At 41.1% G+C, this 13,456-nt stretch overlaps 1 protein-coding gene across 1 annotated transcript in view; it reads right to left on the bottom strand.

Moving 5' to 3' along the window:
• Positions 1-770: 770 nt before the first annotated feature.
• Positions 771-13,456, bottom strand: part of LOC146663136 (arf-GAP with dual PH domain-containing protein 1-like) — a 41,869-nt gene continuing 29,183 nt past the window's right edge. Inside the window, exons 5-11 of the mRNA XM_085415730.1 lie at positions 8,958-9,070; positions 8,703-8,849; positions 4,222-4,305; positions 3,926-3,988; positions 2,257-2,328; positions 1,949-2,177; positions 771-1,765 (exon numbers count right to left, since the gene is read on the bottom strand). Coding sequence (XP_085271856.1) covers positions 1,737-1,765; positions 1,949-2,177; positions 2,257-2,328; positions 3,926-3,988; positions 4,222-4,305; positions 8,703-8,849; positions 8,958-9,070 — 737 coding nt within the window. The 3' untranslated portion in view covers positions 771-1,736. The remainder of the gene's footprint in view (positions 1,766-1,948; positions 2,178-2,256; positions 2,329-3,925; positions 3,989-4,221; positions 4,306-8,702; positions 8,850-8,957; positions 9,071-13,456) is intronic.

Raw genomic sequence — 13,456 nt, 5'->3', positions numbered from 1 at the left:
ACATTTTTTAATTCTAAAAAGGATTGGCTAGCATTGTGTTTGTGTTTGCAGATAAGTAAGGGTCTTCCATGCAAACTATGGGCAACTGTGACTAATAACCAAAGCAGAAAGTTTTCACTGAATGACAGCCAGCAACCTTCTGCAACCATTTTCCAAGCGGTCAGAGAATATATGATTATATTATTATATTTTACCTGTGACACCAGAGACACATAAGGATGTGTCGATTTCAATATAAAACTACCTCTCACTCTGACAGTGGTTAACACTGCTGCCTCAGAGCAAGAAGGTCCAGTAGCTGTTCACGATGTGGACTTTGTATGTTTTGTCTGTAAGTTAAGAGAATGGATCTCCAACTCTCTTTCAGTAATTTCCCAGCAGTGTAGTATCCTTCTGGACTAAAGTGTCAGTCTATTTTTTTTGCCATCTGTTTGTACAAACTGCTTCAGTTTACATTAATGTCCCCCACATGCTCGCACATGATTCACATCGCCCTGTGAGCAGTGGCGGGGTGATAAAAGAGCTCCACCTAGTGGAAGAATTGGGGAGCACTGGCAGCCATGCTCAAAAAGACAGTACTTTCAACAGGTGTATTTGTGTATTGCTGTCAGCAATGGTTTAGTTTAGACTTTTGTGCACCAATCAGGATTCAAGGTTACTTGAAAGCAACAGCAGATGGATCAGTGTGTGGAAAACTGTTGAAAGACAACAGAGAAGAGGGAACACGGAGGACAATCCAAAACACCGGCAGCTCATTTCAGGATCCTTTGTATTGATTTTATAATGAAACAAACTATCACTGTGATTTAAGGATCAACACAACCATGTGTCTTTAAAACAAGATGCAAAGATTAAACGAAACGTCTGTAGAAGTGTCATATAAATTACAATCCTGTCACATTACAATCCTGGAAAGCAGCGATAACCGTCTACGATGACTCAGTATGTTCAACAGTACAAATAAATAAGAGAACATCTGTCAGATTGAGGTTTGAAAGGTAACCCTGCCTGGATGCAGATATGCCACCTCGTGCTGCCGAAACAGCAGAGGTGCTCACTGAGAGATTGTTGTGTGTATGTTTGTGTGTTTCGTATGCATATTTGTTGTTAACAGCACTTTGCAGATTTCAGGTTTACCAGGGTTTTAGTGCGGGAGGTTCAACCTCACAGTGTCCTCAATGAAAAACGTCGCACGCACACAGAATAAGCCACTGTCATCAAAACTGTACATTCAATAAATTAACAATGCATTGTCTTTGTTAAGCAACCAGTGAAATGACTCTAGATTACATAATTACATTAGATTACAGACAGAATGAACCATTCACAAGACAAAAAATTCTGGGTGGGAAGGGGGAGGAGGAGCTTGTTGCAAGGGGAAGGGTCCACATGGCTGAGGAGAGGAGAGGAAAGGGTTTCTGATGTGATAATGTACAACACAAGGTTGGTAAGCGCAAGAGTGATGACATCATCTACCCTTTGGCCTTGGATCACCCCATGAGGGGCCTCGAGTCCCGTTAGAGTTTTAGGCTTCCTACACGAGACAGACTGGAGTCCTGCCGGTGTTTCCTTTCCTTTCTTCGTGTTTTCCCATCTCGGCCCATCCCTAAAACCCCTCGTGACCCATAAGACCCACCCCGCCTCTTCTAGCCATGGTCAGTGGTCGCACGCTGGGGCCGTCTCTGATCTGAATGAGACCGGGCTGGTCCAGTTGAGCGCTTGGTTTCCAGCAGATTTCAAGGCTTGTGTTTGAAATGGGCCTCCACTGCAGGGACACAGAGAAAACGACTTTCAGTAACAGGAAATTCATTTTTTTTTCGTGTTTCGCTTATAGTCCGTATATTATGGTAGGATTTTAAAGCTTTACACATTCCCTTTCCCCCACAACAAAACATGCAAAAAAAAAAAAAAAAAAACATTTTAGGACTCTAATGTTTTACTTAATGACCTGCATACTCCTGTGGCCTCATTGGTCGATTTATGACCCTCTGGAAAGCGGCTATCCAGTCCTGTTGCTCGGCCTCGGTCTCACAGGCAAAGAGGAACTTCCTGTCTGGCGTGACGATGGTGATGCCGTGGTTCCAGTGGTAGCCCTGTGTGGACGGAGGCAAGCCAGCCAGGACAGTGTAGCTGTTCTCCTTGCTGCCGATGAACACCTCCCCGCGGGCGTAGGCATCCTGAGGGACAGAAAGACAAACTAAGCAAGCCACAAATGAAGCAAATCAAAAGGTTGGGTCGATGCAGGGCTCTTCTTACCAGAGGGTCTTTGAAATACATGAGCCGCCTGTCATCCATCGTAAACCACCTCTTCTTGAAGCCCTCAGTGTGCTAACGCAGAGTAAGACAGACAGTACATTTGTTGAAAGGAGGGAGACAAATGCACATTTTTGTCACTTATCATAAGACATGAAGATGAAGTTTTGTTGTAACTTGCAATACTCACTCCTCCCTAAACTCAAAGAAACTGCTTCCAATACAGGTAAAGAAAAACAATCATAATTTTACCACTAGGGAGAAAAAAGCTCCAAAATTCCAGAATTTCTTCTTTCGTTTTTAGCTTTTATAATACATACTGTATATAAAAGATTACATAGCCACTGTGACTCGAACTATTAGGCTGTCAAGTACCGTTTTGTGGAATCAGACGTCAAGATGTCATTAACAATTGTTGGGTCTTACTGAGAAACTGAAAAATGCTGCAGCATCAATCACAAAGTAGCCACGCCCTAAATCATATTCTGATTCGTCGTTTGTTTCACTTTAACAAAGTCACCATCATGCTGTATTAAACCAAACTAGTATCTGAGACTATTTGAGAAAATAAATTGAGCGAGCAGATGACTCCTACACAGCCATACTTCTTCTTGCAACCTATAGACTGTATACAAAGGATGGATGGAGCTTCCTGGTCTGAAAAAGTGAAAGCCATTCTTTCTAATGGTCAACAGGAAGTGACTACAAAAAACTGGGTCTACACAGCTTTGGCAACAAGGGATAAGAACACCAAAGGCAATTAATACCGTGTTTGTTTCAATAAAAGAAATACTGGAGAGAAACTTAATCCAACAATAGCAGGTGTAGTCAGTAGGGTGAGTGGCATGAGAGAGTGCACTAGCGTGTTTTTGGAGCAACCTAAATCCAAATGGGAGAACCAAGCAATAAAGCTCCAAATCTTTTTGGATACAACATGAAGCTTATTTTGTAAACAATGTTCCCGGTTTGATTTTTGGGTGACTCGATTTTATAATTGACAAGTAGCTAGCCTATGAGTGTACACTGTCCCTAAGTTTCTTAGCCTCAAGCACCCTTCACTTATCGGGTCAGGTTTTAATGAAAGTCAAAATTCCAGCTTCACCTGACAACATTAATAAGTATTTTTTTAATATTTATAATATATGCTATGATCAGAGGAGTCGCCCCCTGCTGGTCATTAGAAAGAATGCATTTTAACTCCCTTTCATTTTCAGACTGACAAATTACGCCCATCTTTTATATACAGTTAATGAAATCTGCATTTGTTCCATCACTTTCACTACTGCATTTTCAAACTTACATATTTTCTTAAATAATTAATTACAATTTACAACACAGCTAGCCTTAGCTTTAGGCATTACTCAGACTTAATTAGGTCAGTCTGGTTTATGGTTGTAATGGTTCACAGAATGAGAAAGAAGAACAATAATTGTAATCGCTAATGTTTACTTTTTTTATTGCAGAATTCTGAACAGATTTACTCCCTTGAGCCTCCATAACCTTAAAAATAATTCCAGCAGAAGAAACCAGGAGGCTAAAAGATTAGGAACCAATGCACTACTCTGAACCTGGAGACACTTTGGCCATATTTAGGTCACCTGAACACTGAAACTCAGGTGTAACTGATACTATCATCCTTAGTTCACTATAGAGGGATGACTACAGCACCAACCTTCGGACCCGTTTTCTCCATAAAGCCTTCCTTCATAAAGCTTCGGGTCAGTTTGGGCACCAGCTGGAGCAGCAAATAGACAAAAGAGAATCATGTAAAGACAAAAGAAAAAGCATGCATGAAATATTAAAAACTGCCCTTATTTCAGCATGGACATGTGCAGTGGGATCAGAGGCGTCAAGACTGCCATGCAGTAGAAAAGCATCATGAACAGACACCTCTGAGAATGCTGTTTATTTTTTGAAACTATAAGCTCAGTAACAGTGATGCGCATGCTTAAATCACACCATCCTCACCTCTTCGTCACTCGCTCCCGGGAAGGCAACCTGCAGGTAGTGGAACCTGGCAGCTCTGATAGCATTGAACCAGTCGACCATCTCCTGCAAAGGACAAAAAGCTCTCTCAGTGGAACCATGCCCTGCCACACTTCATATCTTATTCATTCTAATCCGTCATTTCTGTTCTGAGTAAATAAAACAGATTTTGGATGAAGGTATCTGTCACACACAGCAGAATGAATTCCAAGGCGTGCGTTGCTGCGTGGAAGCTGCAGCGCTGTCGATAAATCCGCTACAAAACGTGAGAGTGACAGGGATGCTGAATGAACCCAGTGAACCCTTCCTGTGACAGCAGGCAGGAACTCTAATGCACCAGCAGAGGGAGCAGTGCACCCTTTGTCATTCTTACTCCACCAAATGGCTTTAAAACCTCTCCGTTTCTTCTCTTTCATCTGTTCAGCTTTGATTATGTCTCCCTCTAATTCTGCTTCAGCCCCAAATCCCAGTAACGTAGCAGCAACATGAGGCTCAGCAGTGTAAAACTCTCAGGAACACACACCGTCAGTTTAAAGGTTGAAGTGCAGAATTGTATTCAGGGAGGAAGTGTAATGATGGACAGCTTATCTTACACATAGCAGGGCTATAAGATGTCAGATATGGTTGTTTGTGTTGTTCAGTAAGCTAACGGTGTTTGTTTGTATCTTTCAGCGTGTAGCTTGATCACTGGGCAACCATAGCTTACGATACCATATTTACTGCAGTGTCTAAGAGCTCTATCACTATCTTACACATTCACAGCCACTTTATTAGGTATACTTGTTCAGCTGCTCATTATTGTATCAACGGTTCAGGCTGGTGATGGTCCTGTAATAGCACACTTTAGGCCCTTTAGTACCAGCTGAGCATCATTTAAATGCCACAGTCCATTTGAGAATTTCTGCTAACCACGTCCATCCCTTGACCTCAGTGTTGCCATCTTCTGATGGCTGCTTTCATGTTAAAAAGCTCAAATCATCTCAAACTGGTTCTTTGAACGTGACACTGAGTTCACTGGACTCTAATGGTCTCAACAGTCACCAGATCTCAAGCCAGCACCTTTGGGATGTGGTGGAGCAGGAGAGTTACATCACTGCGTGCAAACGCTGTGTGATGCTGTCATGTTAGCATGAAACAAAATCACTGAGGAATGTTTGCAGGACTAGATGAATCTACCCCATTAGGAATTAAGGCAAAAGTCCTTCTAATGTGTGCGTAATAAAGTGGCCGGTGAAGGCCTACTGTTGGTCATACAAACAAAAACATTTAAAATGCTCTAACCACTGGATAACTGTATATAGAGGAAGGAGTCACAGAATATGCTCAGTGCCGATATTTTACAGTTTTTCCAAATGATATCTATATGACCAGCAGCAGTGGCAGATCAGGGTGTGGGTGTTGGGCGGAGGGGCGGGTTAGTGTGTGCAGACATTATCATCCATCCATTTACTTTTATGAGAAGAAAAATGCCTGTCAGGAGCTTTATTGGACTGATCCGTTACCTCTGGGAGCGGAAGGGCTACAACACCTGTGAACACACCCTGCACCTTAATAACAATGAACTGGCCTAACCTAAGAGAGCCTGCAAACATTACTCACTATTTGCATGTCCTTAACATTTACTCAGAGTCAGATTCAAATGTTCTGACCCTCAATCAAGCAACAGGTGTGGCTGCATTTTAGGAAGTTGACACTCGACGCTTTTGTCTAAGAACATGGCTTTGATTTTGTATTACAACTGGCATATTTCATCACCTTTGGTATAACAACTGGCTAATCCAGCACTAGCTTCAGCGCTGGTGTCTGTAGCAGCTATAGCCAGACCAACCAGACAAAACATGATTTCACAACTAGAATGATTCATTACTCCCCAGGACTTGAGGCCTCTTCACGTTTTTCTCTCACTAGGTCTGAAATCCCATAAATATGTGCAGGAGCTTACTGTTGTCATAATTTCAGTATCAAATCATATTAAAATAACAGTTAAAAGTTAAGATTTAATTTGATGTAAATGCTTGTGTTTTAATTAAGGTTAATAAGCCTAGCAGGTGGAGCGCACTCAGTGCATTCTGACTGATTTAATTCATTTCGTGATAACAGGCAAAACTGTAGCGATCACAGCTATTTTCATCTTAATATAGCATCCTGGTTTTTGAACAACTGGCTGCTTCCAGGACTGTGCACAAGTCTAGATTTGCCCCTAATTTCTTTACATTTTGCTTCCAAGGAGGTAAACATTATTGCAATTTTTAAAAAGTGGTGTGAATGTTTTCAGCGCAATATTTTGTTGTTGTTGTTGTTAAGCCACTTAACACTGACTTATGAATCATGCAAGCATAAAAAGCAAAGCTCAAGGAAACGCACGAGTGTTCTTTCGACACAGAACAGACAGCTTAGCAAAGAACTAATTGTATTTTTAGACACTTTGTTTCCAGCAGCCTGTCACTACAGTGCAGAATTTGTTAAAAAATCTGAAAAATGGCAAAGATAACACAATGGGACAAATATAAAATAGTATAATTAAACCAAGATGATGATTCTCAAAAAGCAATTCGCTGAAAACTTGGAATATCTCATCATGGTGTGGCTTTAAGAAAAATGGACAAAAGAAGAAGTGGCAAACCTAAAACACTATGTTCAGAAGATGACCAGTCTATGAACGTTGTGTCCTGGTTTTGCTCATTGGGCTGTGCAGGTGACCCACATACTGCCTTTACCTTACCATATAAAACACCTTAAGGTGCCTGCTGTTGTGATTTGGATCTATATAAATAAAGGTCCAGAGAATTCTCATTCCCAACGCGTAACATACTGACGATTTATCACAGCCCGAGGCGTCTCATAAGGACGCGGAAGGGTACATTTCGCGTTACTATGAGACGCTCCGGATTGTCAATTGAATCCAATAGAATGGCGTTTGAGGCGGTAACACATGCTTGGAGCAGAGGCTCCAGCCGTCCATTCCAGTCCGAGCCCTAACCCTAACCTTAACCCTATCAGATAGTGTTTTCCAAAGTGATTCATGATCAGAACGCAAAACAAAGGTACATGTACAAATTCATTCATCACCCCTGTTCTCCAGGAACTTCACTGCCTCCGTGTGAAATTCCAGATAGTGTACAAACTTCTTCTGGTCACCTTCAAGGTCCTTCATAACCTCGCTCCTCCCTACCTCTCTTCTGCCCGCTCACTTCGACCCTCGTCTTCTGTTCAGCTTGCTGTGCCTTCTTTCCGCCTCACCGTCATGGTAAGCAGGGCCTTCAGCTGCTCTGCTCCCAGGCTGTGGAACTCTCTACCCCAGGTACAGTGGAACGCCGACTTACGAATACCCCCGAAAAATTCAAGTTACGAAGGCACTGAACGGCAATATTTCTGCCCGTGTTACGGCAAAATGCCCGTGTTATGAAATCTGCTGGCTCTGATTGGCTGAGCCTAGAATGCCTACAATGCCGTCCGAATCATGTGACAACCCCGTGGCTTTTGTACTTGCGCTTCGCTGTTCCACTTAAACGACGTATTGTTGTTGCCGTTAGCAATTTAGCCTATCGTTCACTCAAAAGGCGCGATGGGTGCTTCGACTTACGAAAGACCCTCGGGAACGAATTAATTTGGTAAGTTGGGGTTCCACTGTATAAGAAACCTTGATTCTCTCCTCCATTTTAAATCCCTACTCAAAACCCATCTTTTCAACTCTGCATATTCACTGTGAACCTGTTGTTTGTGTACGTTATCTTGTGCTCTTGTTTTCTTATTTTTCTTCTGTCATTGTTCTATTATGTGTTTTATTCTATTGTTAAGTGTCCTTGGATGTCTTGGCACTTTCAAATAAAATGTATTATTATTATTATTTATTTATTTATTTATTAATTATTATTATTATTATTATTTCAAAGGCTGTCATGCCTCCAAACGCGAACCACACCAACGATTTGGATGAGAACATGTTGTACAATTCACTTTATTTAAACTGAATTAATGTTGATGCAGAAGCCTGGTTTAAATTTGCCCCAAGGCCTTCCCCTTCTGGTCTTTCTCCCAGGTTTTCTGTCTTCTCTCCAATAAAAGCTAAAAAACAAAGAAGCTTTAAATGTCCTTGGAGAAGCGTGGAGAACTGTTCCTGAAGACTGAAAGAAAGCTGCCTAAGACACTCCAGGCTGTGCTGGAGACTTTCAAGCTTGTTAGAATTGTACAAACTCCCTATTTTCCAGATTCTTAGCAAAATATAAAGAAATGATGGAGGGCAAAGACTTTTGCACAGTATTGTGCTTTGTTCATAATCTAAGGCATAGTGTCCTCAAATTAAAGTCTGCACTCTGCCATCAGAGTCATCTTTTGAGGCCACAGATCTCCTCTGTGCTATTTTTAAAGCTCCGCGCGTGAGAAGCAGAAGCCCGTCATTTTAGTGTACATAGTAATTTGGAGTTACTTGTGCAGAAATGTGTGTAATACATGCACGTGCGTACCTTGGCGTCGCTGTGGTAAACAAAGATGTTCCTTGTGCTGTTGTCTTTCAGGTAGGTGATCTGCAGTCCGCAGGGGTTGCCAATCTTGGCAGGCTGGAAGGTGGCATTGAGGGTTTCTATTTTCATTATTGCCTTGGGATCTCTGGCCTTGACAGGAGCAGGGGTAAACAATGAATTGTAAAAGTCTCACATTCCTCAGTATGGCTGCTGTGCACCAAAGAGAAATTCTGCTATTGGCTGTATCGTGTTTCTTACATCCTGCTTGTTGAAGTATTTCAGCGCTCCCTCCCTCTCTGACAGGACAAACTTTCTGCTGAGAAACTGACCGTTGTCTCTTCCTCGTTTCCATAGAAACCCCTCTCGGTACCCTGGGTAGAAAGAAAAAAAGAAATAAATGTGTGTGTGTGTGGTAGGGGAGCTGGTACCATAAAGCCTTTATAGGAGACAGGAGATCAAACAGAGGAGACGTTTACAACAGTGATGGGGAGATATTGTAACTGGTTGGTGTCAGATGATACTTCAGTTAAGCTGAAATCAAAGATCGTTTGAAATCTTATTTATGCAGACAGCGAGGAAAAGGAGACGGCGTGCAAGAGCGAGAAAACACAGCAGAGCGGGAAGAAACAAACAGGGGAGGGGGTAAAAAAACAGCGTGAGTCAGCGCAGACGGTTTTTATTGTTTCTGTACATAGAACATGCTTTCCCATGTTAATGACATGCCGCACTATTTGTAGCCCTGTTATGTTTTCTTCTTCTCCTTTGGTCTATTTCAGTAAACCCCTCTGACTCACACTGCCTCTTCTTCTTGCTTTTATCTTCTATTTCTGTCGAGCTCTGATGTGTTTTTTTGTCTGGATCTATTTTTGCGAGTTAAAATTATAGGAAGCATAACCGGGTAGTCCTCCAAAGAAGCGACTAATTTACATTCAAGATGAAACTGAAATCCCTACACTGGGGAGGACAAATAAAGAGAGGGGGTTACGCTAAATAAAGTTTAGAAATTTCAATGAAATTCGAATTTGTCAAAAATTTCCCAAGTGCTTTTATAAAAGAGCAAGGGATTTTCAGCATAGCATTTTCTTTAAAGCTGAGACAGCATCATGCCGAAAACAAAAGCAATCAGTTTAGACTTTGTTGATGGTCACAAAGCAGAAGATGAACATACAAAATGATTAGAGTGTTTCAAAGTGTTTCAAAGTGTCAAGAACTGGAAAGAGAAGTAATATCAAGAAATTCAAAGACAGTCACAGAGTACAGAACAACCCTCGCAGAGGAAACAAGACTTCAAAGACTAGAAAGAAAAGTAGCGAGAGATGTGACTAAAGACCCCAGAGCAACTGCCAGGACACGAGTGAAGGACTCAGCCAAATAGGAATTGTAGAGGACAGGACAATCACCACAACCCTGTACAGAACCTGTATAGACTCAGAGGCTGAACCAAGAACTTCATTCCACAACCTGGATGCATACTGCAAGTTCGTCTGATTGGATGAAACTAAACTGAAACTCTCTGGCCACAAAGATGCTGCTTATGTTTGGAGAGAAAAAGGAAGAGGTGTACAACCCAAAGAACACAGCCCCCACAGCAGTGGTGGGAGTATTATGCTGTGCGATTCTTCATTGTGTCTAGTCACGAAGAAAGAAGAATATGTGATGATTTTGAAAAAAAAACCTCAAGCAGTAAGCAGAAAAACTGGGTCTGGATCTTCCAACATGGCAATGACCCAAAATATACGTGAACAAACACTCCTGGTGAAGAACCAAAGTAAGCGTTACTGACTGGTCTGCACAAAGGCCGGACTTGAATGCTATTGAAAATCTGTGGGATGAACTAAAGACCAAGGTCCATCTTGGAACACCACCAAATTTGGAGGAAGTCGAGAGATTCACCAAAGAGAAATGGGCTCGTTGAGAACTACAAGTAACAACTGCAGTCGAATTCTGTCCTCATCTGTATGAGGATTGTTTCACCTGCACTTACACGACTATTTAATCACACAGGTAGTTTCATTTGTTAAGCTATGAAGAGGCCAATGAAAACACCGCAGTGTGTCAAAAGCTTCTCCATTTCCAGGAAAGGTTTCAGTGGGTAACTGAAAAACCTCAATATCGCCGCAGTGGTAGCGTTTCTGGATAAATCAATGTTTTTTAAAATGAAACAATTTTCACATACACAGTTTAGTTTTAGCGGTTGATTTTATTCGCCAGCATTTTTTTGGGTGGAAGCATAAATGCCACCTATAAATAAAACCAAACATGGTCCGTCACAACCGAAAAAAAATAAACAAAAAGATGACGGCTGCTGGTAAAATAAACTGAAAAGCAGAGGTCAGCGATAACTATTACAACATAGTTTTATGACATAAACAAAAGGCAAATACCACTGCTAATATAAAAAAATAAGCTTACATAAAATTATGAACTGCAGCTTTACAGTTAAAAAGCTTGAGGAGTCATTTTCATATTCACTCACATTTCTTTACTTTACTGCTGTCTTTTCTATTCTTTTTATTAGCAACCATTGATTACCTGTCTTCTATCTATTCATCTTCTGCACTCATTCTGCTCCATATATGCGTGTGTGTGTGTGTGTGTGTGTGTGTGTGTGTGTGTGTGTGTGTGTGTGTGTGTGTGTGTGTGTGTGTCTTTCCGTCTGTGACTTTCCGGCATGAAACATCCACCTACACTGGCGTTACCTCACCAATCAATAGCCCTCCTTGTCCCCACCCTCGCCTCCTTCTCTGACCTTTTTTTTCTCCTCCTCTTCTTTGCATATTAGATCAATGTTGGTCACTGTGCATTCCAGGTTACTGCATAAAGTCAATCTCAAACACACACAAACACACAAACACACACATATATTTATGTACATGCACCTCAAAATGAGTGATGACGTTACCACAAAGGCACAAATAGAGATGACAGAATGACTCATATCATTACACTCTGTTGTGTGTGTGTGTATTTGCGTTTGAGTGTGTGAGGGTGAGGTCACTGCAAGCCAATCAGAAAGCACCATCTTCATCAAGATGTGAAATGTATACTAGTACTCTACCCTCAGCTTCCACACACACACACACACACACACACACACACACACACACACACACACACACACACACACACACACACACACACACAAGCAAGCATACTCCTTTTAATGGCAGTTCCATTCACCAGCAGTGACAATTACAATGTCATTGCACGAATATGCTTTTAACCGCAAACATATACCACAACCATTTAGGAGGAGAAGGATGAAAATAATTGTCTGAGAGTCGTCAATGGATGTTTCAGGGTAATTGAATTTGTGCTACTGGCATCCACGGGGAAATGTTTACCCAAAGAGTTTTTCAAGGTTTTGCTTATCGAAGAGTAAACAGTGCAAGCCTGGCACCACAGCAGACCGGCCACTTTGCAGTCTCTTTTTGAGGTATGCTTGCTTGAGCATAGATGTGTTCATCTTATGTAGTTCTAGCTTGAGCGAGCACATTTACTGCTACAAAAAGCCTAAAAGTGGCTATATACATTTAAATGTGAAGACATTAGAGGTAACACACAAAGTACTTTAACCCACGTCCCCAACCAAGTCAGAGTTCATGTGTTTTGTATCCATGTGCCAAAATGCTTCTTGTACAGAATTACCAAAAACTGCAGTTCCTCTAAATGGCCACTTGAGGCTGATTACGAAATAATAAAATTCAAATATTTACAGCCTCTTACAAAAAGGTTTTTTTCTCTATAGTTAAAGTATAATAAAAGCAATAAAAGATGATGCATAATATATAGGATAATATACGACTTTTAAGATAAATACTGATATTTGATGATTTAACCATCTGACATTCCAACATGTCAGCTGATATTTTTTTTCTTTTAGACAAATGAAATATAAACATATTTTCTTAACATTTGTTATGTGTAGCTATTTATTTTATCCTTTACGCTCTGCCTGACTCTGCTTGGATCAGCTGATTGTTGTGTTTGTGTTGTTTCAAACACATGTTCACCAGCAGGAAAGTTACGTTGCGCCCTCTAATGGACAAACTATGCAACGTCATCCGTCATAACATGGCTGAAGGGTGTTTCTCTCTCTCCTCTTTACATTTAAATGTTCACTTACCGACTTTTATAAATGTAGCTATATCAGCAAATTATTGCTGATCGATATTAGCAAATAATATCAGCCTGCCAGTAAGTCTAGCTTTATAGCTATCATCCCCAGTTTCTTTGGATGGATGAACTGATAAATAATATGGCTTACTGTGAGTGCCAGGCTGTCCGAGGAGTTTGTGTTACAGCTTTGGTGAGTAAAGCTGGAATTTTATTGGTCTGATACTAAGCACTAATTATCAGGCATGCAATTCTTATAGGGCCTACATTACAATATAAAGCGCCTTGATGTGACTGTTGTTCTGATTTGGTGCTGTATAAATAAAATTTAATTGAAATGAGTTGAATGCCTGTGAATTGAACCCATCCAGTTTATGAATGCCGCTTTAGCTCCAGAAACCACAAGCAGTATCATAATGATTATGGTACATGCATCTTTTACATACAGTCTTTGTCTGTTCTCGAGTACTATTGCCCAGTGCTTCTACTGTTGTGGTGGATGGATATGAAGAGACAGTTGAGCAGTCGGACGTTATCTGAAGACCTCCTCCCCAACAGGGATGAGCTGTTTTCAACTCATAAACATGACGTGACATTTTAATATTTTTTTGAAAGACGTGTTGAAGGAATATTTTGATTTT

This window comes from Rhamphochromis longiceps, linkage group LG8, assembly GCF_057381845.1.
Source record: "Rhamphochromis longiceps isolate RC_006_pf linkage group LG8, R_longiceps_female_GT1.1, whole genome shotgun sequence".
Classification (NCBI taxonomy): Eukaryota; Metazoa; Chordata; class Actinopteri; order Cichliformes; family Cichlidae; genus Rhamphochromis; species Rhamphochromis longiceps.
This window is presented reverse-complemented; position numbering and strand designations above follow the sequence as displayed.